The 20233-nt window shown below is 55.5% G+C and overlaps 1 protein-coding gene across 2 annotated transcripts in view; it reads left to right on the forward strand.

Annotated features, from left to right (window-relative positions):
* The window catches only part of RGS3 (regulator of G protein signaling 3), a 176174-nt gene that overhangs the window by 142423 nt on the left and 13518 nt on the right, over positions 1–20233 (forward strand). For both annotated transcript variants that reach the window (XM_077835668.1, XM_077835670.1), the window contains one exon: positions 13281–13871. In XM_077835668.1, coding sequence (XP_077691794.1) covers positions 13281–13871 — 591 coding nt within the window. The remainder of the gene's footprint in view (positions 1–13280; positions 13872–20233) is intronic.

The following is a 20233-nucleotide window of genomic DNA, read 5'->3' on the forward strand; positions in this document are numbered from 1 at the left end:
GTGCACAGGGGTGTGGAGTAGAAGGGGACTGGGCTCTGCCAGCAGAAGGGAAACAGGCACCTTGCTTGGCAGCTGTGGCGCTGGGGCACGTTAAACCATAGCAAATGCGAACACACTGGGCTCTGCAGCTTTCTTCTCCCTTTGTAGCTTGTTGATTCCCTTGGGAACGGTGCTGGCTCGAGGGGGCCTAGAGTGAGGAATTGTGAGCGGGGCGGCAGGTGCACAGTGCAGGGACTGCTGGGGTCAAGGGCCTTCTGTCTGAGAGACTCCACACATTTTCCAGTAGAAAGTAGTCTGGAAACATAGCGGCAGAGTTTCTATTTGCAGGAAGCACTAAAACTGGTCTCTTGCTTAGTGTCGCCTGAGGACAGAACAAGCTGGAAAAGCTGATGCAAGGAGTTTAAATATGATCTATAGATTTGCCTAGTGGCACCGTGGTCATCCACCTCCCTTTTCTCAGCAGGTAATGGTGTCTCTGGGGAACTCCAGCAGAGCCCGCAATAGAACAATGGGCACAAAGGAGCGCGCTGTCTGGGGAGAGGCTGGTGCGTCTTCAGCAAGCATTTGACATGGACATTAATAACTGCAGAAGCAGAGGCTGGCTGCTGCGCTAGCATCCCACCGAAGCTCTGATGTGGCCCACTGAAGCTCTGATGTGGACATATATAGGGCACAGGCGCTGCTAGTTCTCATGCAGCGGGCGGAGCTGCAGGTTGGGTATTGTTGCAGGTAGACGTGGCTGCTGCGAACTGGGATTCAGCTCCTTGCTGAGAGAACAGATTTGGTATGTCTTTCACTGAAAGTTTTGTGGTGTGTGGTTTGTGCCTTTGATCTGCTGCGAACTGGCTGGGGCTTGAAGTGTCCAGAGAAGCAGCATGTACCCAGAGTTTGGAGCAGGAATGTCATTTTAAATCAAAAGGTGTCAGGACTCCCTGCTCCAGTTCTGCTTTTGGTCTCTGATGGGGGAATCTGTTCTGTTTCACTGTTGCTTTGTCACCTCGCAAAGTGATGCCGAATGGTATCTTCTTTCACAGGATTAAAAAAGAAAAGTGATAGCATTAAAGGGAGAAATGAGCTGGGGTTTGTAGGAAGTGTGGCTGTTTGCAGTTTCCCCTCAAGTGCTGGGCTGTTCTAGCAGGGCCCTTTGGAGAAACCATCCTCTGGCAAAAGTAACCATTTACAATGTGAGCTGCAGACAATGCGCTTTCTGCTGGAATGTGAAGCTGCTCAGGAAGGAGTGCTGGCGGGTTCGCTGCTTTTGCAGCCATTTATCAAACGTGTGTGTGATCTAGCAGCCAGCTTTAAACTGACCACTTCAGCAAACTCCCCTTGAACACAGAGTTGTGGGTTTCAGAGTAGCAGCCGTGTTCGTCTGTATTCGCAAAAAGAAAAGGAGGACTTGTGGCACCTTAGAGACTAACCAATTTATTTGAGCAGAAGCTTTCGTGATGCATTCAGTTGTGTGTGCGCTTTATTAATCTCAGCTGGGAGAGAAGGGGAGGGTGGAGGAGTTGGACAAGGAAAAATGGAGCTGGGGCCAATAATCCATTTTCTTGGTGGTGTGTATGAAGCCAGCGGTTGGGGAGGGCGGGCTCAGGGCTGTGACTGTAGGTGACTGCACATGGGGAGATCTCTTCCTCTTAGTGTGTTTCTCTGATTGCTAGGAACATGCTGCATGCAGTTAGAGCTGCCTCTCTGCTCCGCTCTGCTTGGTGCTGGGAGGGTGTTTGTACCCTGCTCTGATGTGTCCTGACGCTTTCAGAAGGCTGGCACAGTCTTGCCTGCTTGGGTGAATTCCTCTGCTTTGGGGTTTCCAACTCCTGACAGCCCTGCGTGCCCTGTGAACTCTGGGCATATGCATCAGGTTCCATGCAATCCCGTTCTGTGATTCTCCGAGAAGGTTACTCAGTTCATGGAGGCTACCTGCCCCCAGTTGCTTGTTTTCAAGGCTGTCTGGGACACTCCATCTCCTGAGCAGCAAGGGGGTTGCAGTTTTGGGAGATGAGAGAGGCATGGACTCTGTGTCACAATCCTGTCTAGTCTGGAATACGCTGCCCTTGTGATCGTCTCATCAGATGGTTCAGTGCTGTGAGAGCGCAGGTGATGGGCACCCAGGCCACAGGGCTTGGAGCCTGGCTGCTCTCCGGGCACGTGCGCCAGGTGAGAGGCCGAGATAGTTCACAGATTAAAACCAGATGCCATGGCTACTGAAGAGTAACATGGCAAAAGCAACAAGGAAAGGAAGTGATTGAGAGACATGGCCCCTCTGAGCCCCTGGGCTCACAGCGGGGTGAGCTGAGCAGTGCCATGCCTGGCCTGCGAGCAGCGAAAGGCGAGGTTGCTGTAGTTAGCGCACTGACCTGGCAGGGAGCACATTTCAAGGCAGCCGAGCACGCAAGTGACTCGATCTCACTGGTTTTAATCTAGTTCTTCGCATTATTTAATTACATCAGCAAATTTCCCCCCTTCCCCCCCGAGTGGGACAGCATTTGTATGGTGCCCCTGGCATGGCAGGACAGGCGGGTGGCCGTGCAGGAAGGCGGCAGAGCTAAGCAGAAGCTCGGTGCCTGTTCTCTGCATGGCTCTGGCTGTCATGGTCTGTCTTAGGTTGATGAGCATACAGCCAGCCCCCTGGATCTACACAGGGAAATCCCAGGCAAGCTCCTCTTTCCAGGAGGTGAGGAGTGGAGTGCAGGCAACAAGGGCTTGTGTCATAAACCGTTGCAGCTTTCGCACACTCTGTCCCTCTCCCTGACACAGGCACATGGCCATGCACACTGCCCACCCCCCCTCCCAGCTTGAGATCTGACTACCGGTGACTGTCTCGCAGGGGCCTGGGAAGCTCTGGCAGGCTGGCTGCTCAGGGAAGGTCTGTTGTTGCTGTTTGACTGCTGCCGTCTCCAAGATGCCATCGCTACGGGAAAGGATATTATTCCAGAGTTGAACAAACAAGCTTGTTTACAGTTCATTTCCAGAGCGTGCGGAGCCTGGTCCTTTTATGGACATATGGTGTGGTCACTGCAGCAGTGAGGGCTGTGTGAAACCCTATTAAGACTTGGTTTATCCAGAGCTATCAATTGGGGATGACAGTAATGGGGTAATGGGATTATTCCAGGCTGCTGACATAGGATCATTTCCTTCTGCAAAGGCCTTTGTCTCCTTCCAGGGCTCGGAGACATTTCAAGCAAGGCTGGCTTTTGGTTTTGTTTGCTTTTCAAGATCCAGACGGTTACAATGGCACCCAGTGTCCTCGTTTATACATGCACCAGGAAAGCTCCCCAAGCCGATTGGACAATCCTGCTGTCTCTGATTCTACAGCACAGGCTGGTGTTGCTGGTACATTTATTGTTCTTCACCAGTTCAATAGGTTCAGTGCTGCCTAGATTCAATAGTTAAGCAGAGAGTTGCTGTGAGATCCCCCTGGAATGGGGCCAGCGCCTGATGCTGGCCTCTGCGCAGGTGAGTCTCCCACTCTGGCCCTGCACAGGGACAACCCATCCCAGTGGAATCCAGTGCCTGGATGGCAGTCCCCTCCAGGTGAGCAGCTGGAGGGAGCTGAGACGCTCAACATCCCTCTCAGCATCCTGTCCTGGCTGCCCCCGCTAGCCAGGCTATGGACACAGCACACGATCAACCCCACTCATGCTGGCCCGCCATGTTCTGGGCTGTGCTGTCCCAGTCACAATCCCAGGGTCAATGATCAGTGTACAGAATGAGCAGAGGGAGTGGGGGAGACCTCTCCTGTTGGAATTTATTGCAGAGTTTGGTGGGGGCCAGGTGCCCCTTTGGCCTGGGAAGAGGTGTTCCAGGTGCTGCTGTTGGCCGGCGTAGCTCCGGCAGGTTTCTGCAGTAGAAGTCCTTGTCATATCCCCTTTGCTGTCTCCCTTTCCCCCGGCCCCTGCTGATGCAGCCCTGGGCCTGGCAGGGGCACTCTCCTGCCCAGAGATGAGATGCAGGTTTGGATGGCAAGCCCTTCCCTTTAAATCACAGCTCTGGATAACTTGCACCCAAATTTGTACTGTGGATTTTCGATAAGCCTTGAAACCCTGGGAAGTGCCAGAGGACGGGAAGAAAGCAAATGTCTTGCCAATATTTAAAAGGGTAAATGGGATAACCCGGGTAGTTATAGGCCTGTCAGTCTGACATCAATCCCGGGCAAGATACATGGAGTGACTGATGCAGGACTTGATTCATAAAGAATTAAAGGAGGATAACAGGGTAGTTGGCCCACTAGAGAAAACTGGGCTCAGCTGTCCTGTTCCAGTCCAGGTGCTGCCAGCTGAGCCAGTGACGAGGGTGGGGCAGCTCATGGGGGACCAGCGGAGGCCAGGTGAGATGCAGTGATTCTGTCAGGAAGAGCAGGAGATGAGAACTGCCACAGAGAGAAGACGTTTCCTGGGAGAGGGCTGAATGCAGGAGAGCAGCAAGGGGGTGCTGGCTGGAGTCCCCAGGCCAGAGAGCCAGGGCCGGAGGGCTGGAGAGGGCTGACCCACTGGCATCTCTTTGCCAGAGAGCTGGGTCCTAGAGGACCCATGAGAGGCTCCCTGCAGAGAGGTTGTGGAAGCTCCAACTGGGAAGAGCAGGGTTGTGCCCTGGAAGGAAAGCCTGGGGTGGCTGTTCTGGCCGGGGGGGTAGGGGGGAAGGTCAGAGGATGACTGTTAAAGAGTCCAAGTCTGGCGGAAGACACTAGAGTGGTGGGAATGAAGCCCAGGTTTTAAAGCTGATTTGCACAGGTTGATATGGACTGTTGTGGGACAGCTGGTTTGGGACTTTTGTACTGTATTTTGGTTAATAAATTGTTGATGAACTAGAGAATAAGCTCGTATGGACTTTCTGGGAACCCAAGAGGGAAACAGGTGAGGGCCACTTGCAGGGCTGCCACAAGGAGGCCACTCATTCGCAGAGGGTAATATAATTAATGCCAATCAACATGATTTATGGAAAATAGATCATGTCAAACTAACTTGTCATCCTTTTTTTTCTATGAGCTTACAAGTTTGGTTGATAAAAGTAATAGTGTGGATGTAATTGACACTCCTGTAAGGCACTTGACTTGGTACCACATGACATGATTAGAATGATATAAAATTAACCTAGTGGATCACTTGATGATTCCTTCTTCTCTTCATTCCCTCTGGGGCACCAGGCACTGGCCACTGTCAGAAGACAGGATACTGGGCTAGATGGACCCTTGGTCTGACCCAGTAGGACCATTCTTATGTTCTTAAATGAATTACAAATCGGCTAACGAATGGGTCTCAAAATATCGTTATAAACAGGGAATCATCATTGAGTGGGGATGTTTCTAGTGTGGTCCTGCAGGTATCAGTTCCTGGCCCCACGCTATTTAACATATTTATAATCAGTGGCTCTCAGCCTTTCCAGACTACTGTCCCCCTTTCAGGAGGCTGATTTGTCTCGCATACCCCAAGTTTCACCTCACTTAAAAACTACTCAGACATAAAAATACAAAAGTGTCACAGCCATACTATTACTGAAACATTGCTGACTTTCTCATTTTTACCAAATAATTATAAAATAAATCAATTGGAATATAAATATCATATTTACATTTCAGTGTATAGTATATAGAACAGTATAAACAAGTCATTGTATGAAATTTTAGTTTGTACTGACTTCGCTAGTACTTTTTAAGTAGCCTGTTGTAAAACCAGGCAAATATCTAGATGAGTTGATGTACCCCCTGGAAGACCTGTGTGTACCCCCGGGCTGAGAGCCACTGTTATAAACCTGGAATACAACATAAAATCATCACTGATAAAGTCTGCAGATGACACAAAAATTGGGGGCATGGTAATGAAGAGAACAGGTGACTGATACCAAGCAATCTGGATCACTTGGCAAACTGCATGCAAGTAAACAATATGCATTGTAATGCAGCTAAATGCAAATGTATCCATCTAGGAACAAATGATGTCAGCGAATAGGGCACTCTGCTGGGAAGCAGTGACTCTCAAAAAGATTTGGGGATTGTGGTGAATAATCATCTTCCAGTTCGATGCTGTGTCCAAAAGGGCTAATGCAATCCTGGGATGCACAAACAGGGGAATCTTGAGTAGGAGTCAAGGGGTTTTTTGGCCACTGGCGGAATCTGTGTCCAGTTCTGGTGTCCACAGTTCGAGAAGGATAGTGAAATATTGGAGAGGGTTCAGAGAAGAACCATGAGAGTGATGAAAGGATTAGAAAACCTGCCTTATAGAGAGAGACTCAGGCCTGGTCTACATTGGGGGTGGGGAATCGATCTAAGGTACGCAACTTCAGCAATGAGAATAGTGTAGCTGAAGTCGACGTATCTTATATCCACTTAGAATCAGTTACTTCACATCCTCGCGACATGGGATTGACGGCCGCCGCTCCCCTGTCGACTCCCCTTCCGCCTCTCACTGTGGTGGAGTTCCAGAGTCTATGGCAGAGTGATCATGGATCGATCACTACCCGCCAATCCGGCGGGTAGTGTAGACGTGGCCTCAAGGAGCTCAATCTATTTAGCTTAACAAAGAGAAACATGGACTATCAGGGTTGGAAGGGACCTCAGAAGATCATCTAGTCCAATCCTCTGCTCAAAGCAGGGCCAATCCCCAATTTTTGCTCCAGATCCCTAAATGGCCCCCTCAAGGATTGAACTCACAACCCTGGGTTTAGCAGGCCAATGCTCAAACCACTGAGCTATCCCTCCTACCTCTGAGCTATTATTCCCGCCTGAAGGTTAAGGGGTGATTTGATCACAGTCTATAAGTACCTACATGGGGAACAAATATTTCATAACGGGCTCTTCAATCTAGCAGAGAAATGTCCAACACGAGCCAATGGCTGAACGCTGAAGCTAGATAAATTCAGATTGGAACTAAGGCATACATTTTTAACAATGAGAGTAATTAACCACTGGATCAATTTACTAAGGACTAAGGTGGATTCTCCATCACTGACAATTCTGAAATCAAGACTGGATTTTTTTCTAAAAGCTCTGCTCTAGGAATTGTTTGGGGGCAATTCTCTGGCCTGTGTTACACAGTGGGTGAGACTAGAGGATCACATTGGCCCCTCTGGCCTCAGAATCTCTGAATTTCACACAGGCACCCGACAGACAGGGCTTACTTTCAGCTACTCGTAGTCTGCTGATTTGAGCCCAGTGACCAGAGAGAAATTCTGCATCTGTTCTTTTCAGGAGTCCCCTGAGCTGCCTAGGCCCCTGGGTGTTTCATTTGGGGCCAATAAAGTTTCCTTTCGGTTTGGTGCACACAGAGCCAGGTGAGCTCAGGGCTGCCCCTCCTCCAGAGATCTCTGCTATCTCTGAGCCATTCTCTGCCCTGCTCTTGCTCTCACAGACTGGTTACGTTCCAGCAGGCCTCTCCTCTGGTGCTGACATCCCACTCTACAGTGAACACTGTGGCTGGAGTTGGAACTTAACAGTCTTGCTGATGGTTCCGGCTTGAGATGGAAAACCTGCCGTGTGGCTCTGGAGAGGGGTGTCTGTTCATATCCTGCTCACAGCAGACCCTCTGATTGAATCTGCACAGAGATTTAATTTAATCCAAACATGTTTCTCGTCTTAAAGGAGCTTGTTCATTTCCTGTTAGCCCTTATCTGATGCGAGCATCCAACAATATTAAATGTAAAGATTGATCTGATAGGCAGCCTTCAGGCACGAGAAGAGACTGCCACAGGGATTGCTGCGAATCAGGGAGCACTAGGGCAAGTCGCCTGTGTAAGTTTTCCCATCATTATTTCACGAGATGATAATACTAAGGAGTGTGATATCAGTATGCTAGCGTGATTGCTGGGCACACTGGGTAGGATGAGACACACTGCAAGTTTGGAAACATCCAACATTTGTACGAGAAATTGTCCTGGGGGTGTGAAATGGCTCCTGAAACTGAGATACGGAGCATTTTAGCTCCAGGTCTCTGGTTTGACTCCAGATCTGTACTATTCAAAATCCGAATGTTATGACAGTTGTCTGGGGGCCTGGGTCCGGGGGGTTCCAGAGAACGCCAGCACAACTGACTCTCCGGGCTTGTCTACACTGCAGGCAGAGGTGTGACTGCAGTATGTGTAGACAGACCCCAGCTCGTTGTGATCAGACTAGTGTGAGCAACAATAGTAGTGACTCCAGCGAGAGACTGTTGAATTGGAATTCATTTGCCAATTGGATACAATTAACTTAGGCTTGAATAGAGACTGGGAGTGGCTAAGTCATTATGCAAGGTAACCTATTTCCCCTTGTTTTTTCCTACCCCCTTCCCCCCCAGACGTTCTTGTTAAACCCTGGATTTGTGCTGGAAATGGCCCACCTTGATTATCATACACATTGTAAGGAGAGTGATCACTTTAGATAAGCTATTGCCAGCAGGAGAGTGGGGTGGGGGGAGGTATTTTTTCATGCTTTGTGTGTATAAAAAGATCTTCTACACTTTCCACAGTATGCATCCGATGAAGTGAGCTGTAGCTCACGAAAGCTCATGCTCAAATAAATTGGTTAGTCTCTAAGGTGCCACAAGTCCTCCTTTTCTTTTGCGAATACAGACTAACACGGCTGCTACTCTGAAATAGTAGTGAAGCCACAGCAGCAGCACAGGCCACTGAAACATGCACCCAGGACCCTGGGTGGGAGGGGCTAGCCCATACAGCTGCCCGTGATACTGCAGCTTCCCTGCGATTGTTACTTGAGCTGACTTTACTCTAGCTGTGTCTACACATGCTGCACTGTAGGCACATCCCATGTTTGCGAGCTGCAACAGAGAGGCCAAGGAGTGGGTGGGTGTGTCTGCTCATTTCCCCTCTCATTGGAGAACCAGACTGCCCTGGTCTGGGGAGAGGCAGGCTGGCAGTCTACCTGCTCTGGATAAAGAGAGGATTTCAGGCTCCAGAGGTGTCAGGCCAGTCTATTACTGACTGCCCTTCCTTGCACACACAAGCAATGCCTTTGGCTGACTTCTTGCATGGGGCAATTCTGCAGTGACTCAGAAGCGTGAGCACCAACCTCAGAGCAAACTGGCAGGAACCAGGTCACAGACCGCCCCGGCTGTGAGTTCCAACCAATTATCATGTGTAAACTCCCCAGGCACCATAACAGCCGAACGTGGGGTCACAGACAGTCCCCTTGGATACCCTGATCTGTCACACCAGCCAGGTGAGCCTGCTTTGTGATAGATGGGCCCTTACACCACCAATCACAGCTATATTCAGGTTACTCCCAGTGCCAAAGGGCCAGTCACTTACCCCGGGTCAATTGTACCTTAGATCTCACATCAAAGACAAGGTTTGTAGCCAATCCTGTAATAAACTATCTAAAGATGTATGAATAGGAAAAGGAAACCAGAGTGTTATTTACAAGGTTAAAGCAAGTAAACAAAGGTACACAAATGAGTTGCAATCTTAAGTTTCAAAAGGTAATAAAAACTTCTATGACTGGCAAGCTCTAGATGTCCTTTAGGGGGAACCCAGGCTAGGCAGTTGAGGATCTCTCGATTATGCCTAGAAACACTTTGCTTCCCAGAGTCCTTCTGAAAACCAGACCTTATGACTTCCAGGAAAGGGCTGGGCTCTAAGAACAGATGTCCTGTTCAGGATTGGTCCATCCCGTGGCACCTGTTCCCAGGTGTTGATGAATCACTGCAATCTCCCACTAAGGGGGCAGCCATTCTAGAACCAGCTGGGGACTTGTAAAGCTTGGTGCCATTCTGGAATTCCCCAAGCTTCCCGCAGTGTAGGGATCTCTGGGGGCTCTGGGTCCCTTGACTGCAAGATGTCTCAATGGTGCACTGAGTCTGGCATGTGGAGTGCAGGAAAGGGCCCCAAAGTTGCTAGAAGACCTGATTGTTCTAGGACAGAGGCTGCTGTCTGTGCAGTGCCCAGGGCCCCCTGTGGCATTGCCCAGTACTGGCAGAAGTTTTATCGTTGCATGTGAAATTTGATGGTGTGCGATAATCTATACAAACTGGATCTGTGGGTGGAAAGAGCACTTAGCGGCTGGTTCGTTAGCTCTGCAGGGAGAGGTTAATGATTTCCCCAGGGCGGAGAGCGTCCGCACTGAGGGAATTGCTGCTGCTGGGCATTTGTTTCAGAACTATCTTGTTCTTGGCTTTGTGAAGCAAAGGAGTAAATCCACAAACTTCCCTGGGAGACTCGCCTCTCGCAGGTGGTTGTTTGTCCTCCTCTGAGAGCAGGACACCTTATGGCCCAGCCTCTGCTTCACCTCTGCCCCCTGCTACCCAAAGAGAGAGCAGGAGAGCAGCAGGGAACCCCTGGGTCTAGCCAGGGCTCTTCAGCATTGCCTGGGGCTGGAGCACCCAGGAGCCATGTGGAAGACGAGGCTGTTCACACACATGCTCCCTGGAGTCCTTGTGAAACAGCTGTGAAAAGACATAGCACCTCAGACAGAAGGATGCATGTGTATGTGTGTAGACATGTGTATGTGTAGATGTACACCTGTGTATTGTCCTATCCTGATTGTAATACGTGGTGTAGGACCCAGGGGTGCGTGATGGAGGCACGTGACATAGCAGACAGTGCCCCCCCCCCCCGCACACACCTGTCCTCATGTGGTCAGGAAAAAGAAGGAAGGTCAGTGAAAGCCTTTGAAATGTCAAGTATGAATTAAAGCTTTCATTGGGACAACAGCTCATCCTCCCTTTGCCTTTGGCTGCAGAGCCCTTGTATCAAGAGAGCCCCGGTGGGCAGGATGCTAGACGATATTGAAGGTGGTGATAATTGCCCTGGTTGGGAAAAGAGAAAATCTAGTGGAGCTGGGCAGGAGCCACATTAAACATGGTCTGATGAGCTGCTCTGAGACCTGGCAAATTTGGACCAGCCTCTAGTGCAGTCACAGGCACTGGCTTCCTCCAGGCCCGAGGGTGCTCAACCTCCTGCTCCGCCCCAGCTGGCAGAAGAGGGCTAGTGTGGCATCCTGCCCATTGGAGGCTGGACAGTGGCAGCCAAATATGACCCAAACTGGGCAATTGGGATGGCCCCAGATGAGACTGTGTGAGGCTTTTTAAATGAGGTTTTGGTTGTCCGGAGGGTCTCTCAGTCAGGTCGCACTCACCCTCCCTGGCTCACTTCCACCCGCTTGCCCCATCCCCAGGGCCTTTTACTGCTGGGTCTTGATCCTGTTGGTGGCTGAGCCCCTTTCACTCCCGTGGCCTTCCACAGGGGTGGAGGGGCAGGATCGGGCCCTTCCTCCATGATACAGGTCTCAGTGCTGGAGCAGCAGGTTCACGCTGGTGCTTCCTTTGGCATCTTCCCCAGCTGTCCTGCTCTTTCTAGGCTCCAGGTCCCTGTGTGGGGGCGGTTCCAGGCGGGGGCTCTGAGGAGGCGATTTACATTCTGGGCGGGTCTCTGGAGGGGACAGAGTCAGACCTTTGCTTTGATACAGGGGGCTCCCAGCAGACTCGTCCTGCTGTGTGCCCGAAGAAGAGATGATTTCTTAGTGCCTGCAGACTGCTAAGGGGCAAGCTCTGCCCTTTTCCAAGCAATGTCTCATCCAGGACCGGCCTGGAGCACTGCTATGCCCAGGGAAGGTGGCACTGGCTGACCATGTCCACGGGGCATGGGTTACCTCAGCGTGGCCATGAGTGCTGGGCCCTTGCTCAGAGCCAGCCAGCAGCGTCAGGAGCAGCAAGCCACCTTAGTGCTGCCCGCTCTCTTGCTGTGATCACAGGTCTCTCTCTATGGGGTGTTTGTCTCAAAACCCCAGCTCCAAGCTGTAGTTCCCTGAGAATCTCACCTTCCCCGTGGGAAAGAGAGCCCGTGTCTGGCCCTGGCGGCTGCAGAACCAGGTGGCGGCCGGGCCTCAAACACTGGAAAGCAAAGAACAAACCTGACAATGACATTTTTTTCTGGGGCCTGCCTCATGAGAGCCCCATGGCACTGCAGGGGGGTGGGAACAAGGCGCTCCAGAGCAAGGATAGCCCCAGGCAGCAGGGGGCTTGGATCTGGGAGCCCCGAGTAAGCGGCATGCAGCCAGCCCAAGGCAGGCCATAAGTGCAGGCCCAGGCTGGGCTGAGCCTCGGGCAATCAGCACATGAACGGGGCCGGCACTTCCCCTTTGCTTTTTGTTCCTGTGGCGCAGGAGGGGCAGGAGCTGCCAGACGAGTGTGTCTGGTTTCACTGCCTGCTTCTCCCTGCTGCAGCCTGGTCCCTGGTGCTCAGAGAGCCGGGCTCAGCTCTGCAGGATCTCCAGGAGACTGAGCCAAGCCACAGCGGGTGCTGGGGTGCCATGCAGGGTAAGGACAGTGCCCTTTGGTCATGGGCTCTGGCTAAGCCCGTCTGTGTCCGGAACCTGTGCAGGTGCCTGTAGCCAGACTCTGCCAAGCCGGCTTGGCCTCGGGCACTTGCCAGTGCCTCGTCCCCACCATCCCAGGGACCGTGGCTGCCTGTGTTTGCAGCTCTCTGAGTGGGGCTGCCGTGCCCAGGGCTCTCAGAGCTCGGAGCAGCAGCCCTGCCGGTAACATAACTGGGACCCGTCAGAGAGCTCTGATTCAGGCGGACCCTGCCATGCAACACAGGGTGCTCCACTTTCAAGCAGCCCAAGTCCTCTGGTGAGGTGGGGCTCATGGGACAGACTGGGAGGACGGTCAGCAGGCACAGACTGGGGCTGGTGGGAAGCCCTGGGTTCTGGGTGGGCTCTGCAAGGGTCCCTCCGGAGCCGCGTCTCCATGAGGGCTACTGGGCCATGCACGCTGCCAGCAGAGGTCCCTGGTTTGCGCCTGGTTCTGAGGGTGAGGGGATGTGTAGGTAGTGCATACCTGGATGCAGTCATGCCATCGTCTGTCCCTCCTCCTTGGCACCCTCTCCTGAGAGCCCTCAGCAGGGATGGCATTGGGGGGCCCGGGCTGGCTGTAATGCGGATAATAAAGCAGCATTGCCCCTCGTTCTGTGGGTCAGTGGTTGGGGCTGGAAGGACATTGCCCAGTGCTGCCTGCCTGGGCAGCAGACAGGAAACCTTCCCTGGCACCAGCAGAGGGCAGTATGCCCCAATCCAGAGCTGTCAGAGCTGCAGCCTGGCCCAGCCCGTTGTGGGCAATGACCCAGCAGTGGGGCTGAATCGACATATTGGGGGATTAGAAATAGAGAGATACCTCGGTATGCGCCCCGGGACACTGGGGGATGTTCCTGATACCCCTTGGCAAAGGGCCTCCTGCGACACTGGGGGATGTTCCTGACTCCCTTTGGCACAGGGCCCCCTGGGACACTGGGGGATGTTCCCAACTCTCCTGGGCTTATCATTTCCCCCCTTTTGTCCTGTCTTTCCCTGGCAGATGCTTGAGACGGACACTGAGGAGCTGAGGGTGATGCCCTCTGAGGAGGAGAAGGTGGCAGGGGGTGATGCCTGCCTGGCCGCAGCGGGGGCAGCGGAAGGGGCATTGAAGGAGGCTGTCCCGGCTGCCCTGGGGGCCCCACTGGAGGAGAAGAAGGTGGTGATTGTGGCCGAGTGTGTGGAGGAGCAGCCTGGCACCAGACCAGCCTTTGTGATCCCGGAGCTGCGGCTGGACAGCACGGCGGACAGCCCGACGGACGAGGAGGAAGACGAGGAGGAGGAGGGCAGCGACCAGCACTGTCTGGAGAGGAGTGAGGTCAAGCGCTGCAGCATGATTGAACCGTCGGGCTGCGAGCCGACCTACACCCTGACAGTGCAGGGCTCCCTGCGGCGCCGTACCCACAGCGAGGGCAGCCTGCTGCAGGAGACGAAGGGCCACTGCTTCACCTCCGACACCACCCTCAACTGCCTGGACATCCAGGGTCCCCAGACCCACTGGGCACTGCCCTCGCCCAGGACCCTCAAGAAGGAGCTCGCCAAGAACGGGGGCTCCATCCACCAGCTCGGCCTTCTCTTCTCTGGGCACAGGAAGGTACGTGAGCCAGAGCGCCCCCGCTCCCTCCCCATGCCGGGCTGCTCTCCCTCATGGTGGGGAAGAGCTCGGGGGTGCCCTCCCTGGCTGGGGTGTCCTGCTGTCAGGAGGGCTGACGGCTATCCCGGCAGGGTCTGACCTCCTCTCCCCCACAGAGGGGTCCCTCTGCGCCCCAGGGGATACAGGCCTGGAGCCAGAGAGAGAATGGGGGAAGCCGGACTAATGCCTTCCTCATCTGCATGGCCCTGGGCAGATCCAGTCCCTGGCCACAGGGGTTGCGGGGTGCACAGCTGGGGAGGTTGGCATGGGGCTCCAAGCAGAGAGGCTGACAGGCCTATGTCCCTGCAAACCAGCCGCTGGGGGGGTGACGTGTGCCCGCCCGCCAGTCCTCACCCTGTACCCACCCTGCCCATGGAGGACAAGTCACTCGGTGAGCCCAAGTGCCAGGCCCCAGCCCAGTTGTCTCCAGTGCCCAGGCATGGTGGGGCCCACCACCAGCATCCCCAAACTCCCACCCCCACTGCAGGGCTCTGGCTGTCCCCCTGCTGCACTCCAAGCCGCAGCGTGGCAGATGGCACCTTGGGTCCTGCTGTGGTGCCGGCGGGATGGGCGGGCAGCATTCGTGGAGCTGCTGTGCCTCTCCTCCAGATTGGGCTGGTTTGGGGTGTGTTTTTGGTGCCCCTTCCAGGCAGCCCAGTGCAAATTCTGCCCCCATGTCCATCCCTGGGCTCTTAGGACCCAGACCCTCCACCCCCAGCATCAGTGCTATCAGTGCCTCTGCAAGGCAGGTGATGATCCCCTCCTAGCTCTGGGAAACCAGAGACCCCAGCCTAGAGCCCCATCTCCCCAGCAGATAGATGGTGCCTGGCACGGGGGAGCTGAGCCCTTGCCCGCGGAGAAGGGTGACCCTGCCCGCGGTGTCATTGCCTGGCTCCTCTGGCAGCACCGTCTGATCCCCTCCCCTCGACAGCTTCCTCCCCAGCCGGATGTTTAATATTCAGTCCTGCGCTCACACAGCGTACGTGCCGAGGGGAGGTGCCCCTGGCGGCCCCACTGCTCAGCGTTGCAGGGGTGCGCACAGCCTGCCACTGTGCCCTGCAGAAGTGCTCCTCCTTGATCCAAACCTCGGCAACAGCCGGGGGCACATCCCCTTCATATTGGTGCACATAACAAAATTCATATGATGTGGGTTGGGCCGAGGAGTTTGGAGTGTGGGAGGAGGCTCAGGGCTGAGGCAGAGGTTTGGGGTGTGGGGGGCTGACGGCTCTGGCTGGGGGTGAAGGCTCTGGGGCGGGGGCGGGGATGAGGAGTTCGGGGTGTGGGAGGGGGCTCAGGGCTGGGGGAGAGGGTTGGGGTGTGGGGTGGGGCTGGGGATGAAGGGTTTGGGGTGCAGGCTGCCCAGGGGCTATGGTGGGGAGAGAGAACTCCCCCCAGCCCTCTCACCGCAGTAGCTTGGGGCCAGGGAAGAGGCGCCTCCCCCGGCCGTGGCAAGTCCGGGGCAGCTCCGCGCCGGGGCCCTGAGCCCTGCGGCTGCGCAGCTTAGAGGGAACTTATCCTGGTGCCAAAGCGCTTCCTGTGGTGGAGCCTTTCAGATTCTCCGCTGGATTGTCGCAGGCATTGGCTTGCCCCGCCCCCTGGGCTCTCATCCTGCACCCAAGTCCTACGCTGGGTGGGTCCCATCGGTGTTTTGCCATGGAAACGAGGGTGATGTCAGCAGTATCTTATGATTTCACTGCCAGATGAGTAGAAGGAAAGACCACGTTCAATCAACTCTTTGCTAGTGGCCCCAGATAGAATAGTGGTCAGGAGTGAGGGGCACCAGCAGAGCTGTGTGGGGAGCCGAGGGCTGGGCTAGCAGGAGCTGTGGGTCGGGATTGAGGGGTGCTGGCTGAGCCACATTTGAGAGCTTGTCCTGTGCCTGTCAGAGTAGAGTGCAGCAGTTGCCAGGTGCTGTGTTCTGTTGCATAACAAATACTTACAGGAAAGAACCTGCCCTTGGCAAACTTTTGTGCAAGGGGCTGGGAGACCTTCACAGCGCTCTCCGCTGGGGGCACGTCCCGCTGGGAGCTGCCAGCGAATGACTCACTCCAGCCTCTCTCAGGTTAATCCCCAGAGGTTTAGTGCTGAGATGTTGCCCCTGCTCCAGCCCTCCTGGCTAGCTCTCCTGTGGCCCTGTCAGCATGGGCCTGCCTGGGAACAGCCATGGAGCTGACCTGTCCAGAGGGCAGGGGGCGGGGGTCCCAGACCGCAGCGCTCGGCTCCTCTGGGCTGGCTCAGAGTAGAGCAGGGAGCCTGGGGGCTGGCAGGCAGATGGACTCCTCTGGGCCAGGGCAGTGCTGTGCTCTCTGTGGGATCTCCATCCATTTGGACTCAGCCAATGTTCTGGGCAGCTCTCAGGCCAGAGGGTGAGCGTGGGTCTGGGTGCCACGGGGGTTCAGGAGAAGCAGCCTGTTCGCTCCAGGTCCCCCGCTTCGCCAGCCAGCCCAGGAGTGGCTCTGCCCGGAGCCAGCCATAGGGCGCTGGGAGTAGGAATATGGCAGAAGGGGTGGGGCTCATCTGCTCACAGGTCAGAGGCTTGCTGGCAGTCAGGGCTGAGGAAGGTCCTGGTGTCACAATGCCGGCTTCCCCCAGGAGATGCACTGGCTCGGTCTCGTGAGAGCCTGCAGGGAGCCAGCTCGCGACGGCCACTTCTGGGGCTGGAGTGACTCTGCTGCCCCCTTCTGGGCAAAATGAGGAGTGCTCCTCAGACAGGCAGCTACTGGCCATTGGCCTGTGGCTCCAGTAATAGGGTCTGGGCTCCTGGAGCAGGAGGGGTCATGCTCTGCCCCTGCTGTCACCAGGGCCCCCAGTGAGCCCAGGCATGACCGTGGTCCCCCGGCACGGCTCGACACTGGGGGTTTGTTACAAGGTCCAGCCTTGCCTGAGAGCTGCAGCTTGTCCGACTGGGCAGGGCCCTGGTGTCACGCTCCTGAGCCGAGATGCAGCTGTGTCACAGCTGGCTGCAGGAAGTGGGGCTCCCTGTGCAGTTACCAGGCCAGCCTGCGCCAGGCTCTGCAGGCAGCCGATCTGTCCCTGCTGGTTTACTGTCCGAACCAGGGCTCTAACGCCGAAACTGCCTCTAGGAGAGCATTGGCAGCTCACTGCTGCCCCCCAGTGGACTCCGGCAGCCTACACCAGAACCCCTCTGTGCCACAGGCCAGCACCTCTGGGGTGTGACACACACCTGCCTCCTTGTCGCCACCAGGTATTCAGGAGAGACCCCATCCCTCCTCTCCTTGGAGCCTGACTCCTTGCTTCACTGGCTCACTCCGAAGCTCGGTTGGCCGTTCCTGCCTGGGCTTTGGTCTGCGCCACACAGCGCCGGGCTCCCAGCAGGTTTGCCTGGTGACTGCAGAGCGAGTGTTCCTGGACCAGGCAGGGCAGCACAGTGCCGGCGGAAAGGGGCCTCAAGGCTGCGAGCCGAATGGCACTGGATGTGAGAGCCCCTGTGTGCGCTGTGGGGCTAGGTAATGTCAGCCACGAACGCAGCAGCAACCTCTGCCTGTGGGGAGCAGGATCTCCCAGTCTGGCTCACGCGGTTGCTCTAGTCGCTGTCATCCTGTTTTCAGCCCAGCACCACCATTCTGTGTCTGCCAGGGGAGAACAGCCTGGCTCAGACACCACCTGCTTTACTGGCGGGGCTGGCGGGAATCCCAGGCCAGTCCCAGCAGGGATCTCCAGTGAAGTTGCTAGGAGCAGTGCAGAGGGGAGGGCCAGGGGTCAGCCTGGTGACCTGCTCCTCATGACTGACTGGACCTGAGCGCCCCAAGAATGGGCTGGGCCATGTAGGGCTGTGACTGGACAGTCTCCGGCTCTACTGCAGTGGCCTGAACCCCCTGCTGCCCACCCACCACCCCATGCTCAGAAGAGCTGCTCTGGGTGAGGGCCGCTCCCAGCAGGGAACAAACCCCAGCCTGGTGCTGAGGGCCCTGCTTCTGACAAGCCACTCAGGAGAACTGCTGAGTCTGGGTCAGAAACCCCATCCTGCTTGCTCAATGCGAGAGCGCCCAGTGATGGGCAACTGTGCTAATCAGCAATGGCCTCCCTTGCAACTCTTGGGTTGGGCGGGGCCTATGGCACAGCGGGGCAGAAAGCACTGTACATTAGCCAAGCTATCGCCACAGCTTAAAGTGCGGGGGGGGGGGAACGGACACAGACAAAACAATCAATAAAAAAATGGAGAGCCGGGGCAGGGGGCACTGTAAGCACCCTCTCCCTCCCGCACAGTTGATCTCCATTGCTCGCAGCTCACTCTGTGCTGTGGGTGTGGGTGGCAAGGTGGGCGCTGCCCACCCCCCTGCAGGATCTCTCCCCTGGCTGCCCTGGAGGCGGTGGTGCGCAGGCCTCAGCAGCAGCTGCTGCAGGCTGGTCAGTGCCCCTGTGCTATGCCCCCACCGCTCCTTCCACCCCAGAAGATTTGCTCTGAGTGTGTCTGGAGGCAGGGGCCAGGGTAGCCTCTCAATTTTTCGGTGACTCAGTCAACCAGGCCGGGCAGCTTTTCTGATGGCTTTGCCCCCTCTGCCTCGGTAGCTGCGTGACAAGGGGGAGAGGAGGGTGAGGGAGGGCAGGATGGCTGGGGCGCCCCAAGGCACTCTCAAAAGCCTGAGGGTGGCACTCCTTGCCCAGCCCAGATTCCCTAGCATGCCTGTTTATTTCATTGTCAGTGGAGAGGCCCAGTGTAGCGTCAGTGCCCGCAGACAGTAAAGGAAACTGCCTGCTCATAGCACCTGTCCTTGCAGTCACTTTCTGATTCCAGCAGCAGCCCGGTCATCCTACAGACCCAAGCCCAGGGGACCTGCCCCAATCTGAGACACCTCCCCGCTGGTTCATGGTGGGGCTGAGAGAGGTCATGTGGGGTGCACGCAGGGAGCAATAATGTAGTTGAGGGGAAATGCGAGGAAATGGAGTTTGAGGATTATGGAGTTATGCTTGGGGTAGTTTACTCACTTCTTTTCTTACCGCTGACCCTCCTGCGGACTGCGCAGGGCCTGGGGAACAGCCACCTCGCACCTCCAGCTGCTAGCCACCCCACAGCCTGCAGGCTGGCATTGCCTGCCCCCATGCCTCCCAGCTGCCTCCCAGGGGACCTTCAGTGGCTCTGGGCAGCTCCCCAAGCTCTGAGCTTGTTGCTCTCCCTTCTACACAGAGATACAGCAGGGAGGATAAGGCCCATCTCCAGCCAGGGGCATTGGCATGAGATGGTCACTGCTGCCATGCCACCGGTGGAAGCCACCCTTCCTATGGAAGCTGACGCACACCGTGGTTCCTAATAGGGATGAATCGCTCTGAGGGGCTGAGCAAATGCTGCGGCTGGAGGTGGGCACACTCCCCGTTTGAGGGGGCAGGTGTGCAGGAGAAAGGAGAAGGGAGACACCCAGGGCCCTTGTAGCAGCTTATTTGGGGGTATGTCCTGCCCACTGCTGAGGGGTTTAACAGGGACTAGAAAACCCCATGTAACCTGCCTATGGAGTGCCCTCTAGTGGTAGTTCTAATTATAATACTACTAAGAACAGGAAATGCTCTTGGACTGCCCTACCCAGAATCCTCCACAATGGGAGGGTGGGGTGTCTCTATCTGCACGTTGCTACCAGAACCCGCAAGGTGTTAGATCTTTGTATGCGAAGTGTGCACAGGACCCTTTTAAGCCTTTTGTGTCTGGTTCTCCGGAGCTCTCTCGCTCCCCTGCTTGCCTGGTGCTGGGATTCAGAGGTGGTTGTTTGAAGGCCCCATTGTGGGTGGGAGCTCTGGGACATTTGGGGCTGAGATTAGGCTGCTGTCTGCCTTTTGTCTCCATGCGGAAGTGGAGGCTTTTCCGACAATGGAAGGAAACGTTCCCAGGGCTGCAAGTCGCCTGGATTGCAGTCACTCGCCAGGACCATATTATCAGAGGGCTGCATTGTTCAGGGCTGATAAACTCCGGAAGCACAAGATTAGAATGGAAGGAAGTCCCGGGGCTGCTGGGCTGGGGAGCATGTTCCCACGGTAGGGCCAGGGTGCCGGGAATCCTGGAAAGCGTGCACTAGTCCTGTGTGGTGCTGGGGCCTCAGCTGGCATGGAAAGCCAGGGAATGCTGCTGGGGCGACAGGCATAGCCAGCCCACACTGCCGCTGGCCCTGAGGGGGGCAGTCTCATGGCACAGCTCCTACCCAAGCCATCCTTTCTGTCAGTGCAGACGCAGGCCTGGCTGAGGTTTGCAGTTGGCTGCAGTCAGTGCTGCCGCTGTGGGCACAGAAGGGCAGGAGACGGACAGCCTGCTTGCTGGGCATTGCCCTCCCTCTGGCCCTAAGGCCACATTTCCCCAGGTGGTGACTGCTGCTGGGGGC

Source organism: Eretmochelys imbricata, chromosome 16, assembly GCF_965152235.1.
Source record: "Eretmochelys imbricata isolate rEreImb1 chromosome 16, rEreImb1.hap1, whole genome shotgun sequence".
In the NCBI taxonomy this organism is placed as follows: domain Eukaryota; kingdom Metazoa; phylum Chordata; order Testudines; family Cheloniidae; genus Eretmochelys; species Eretmochelys imbricata.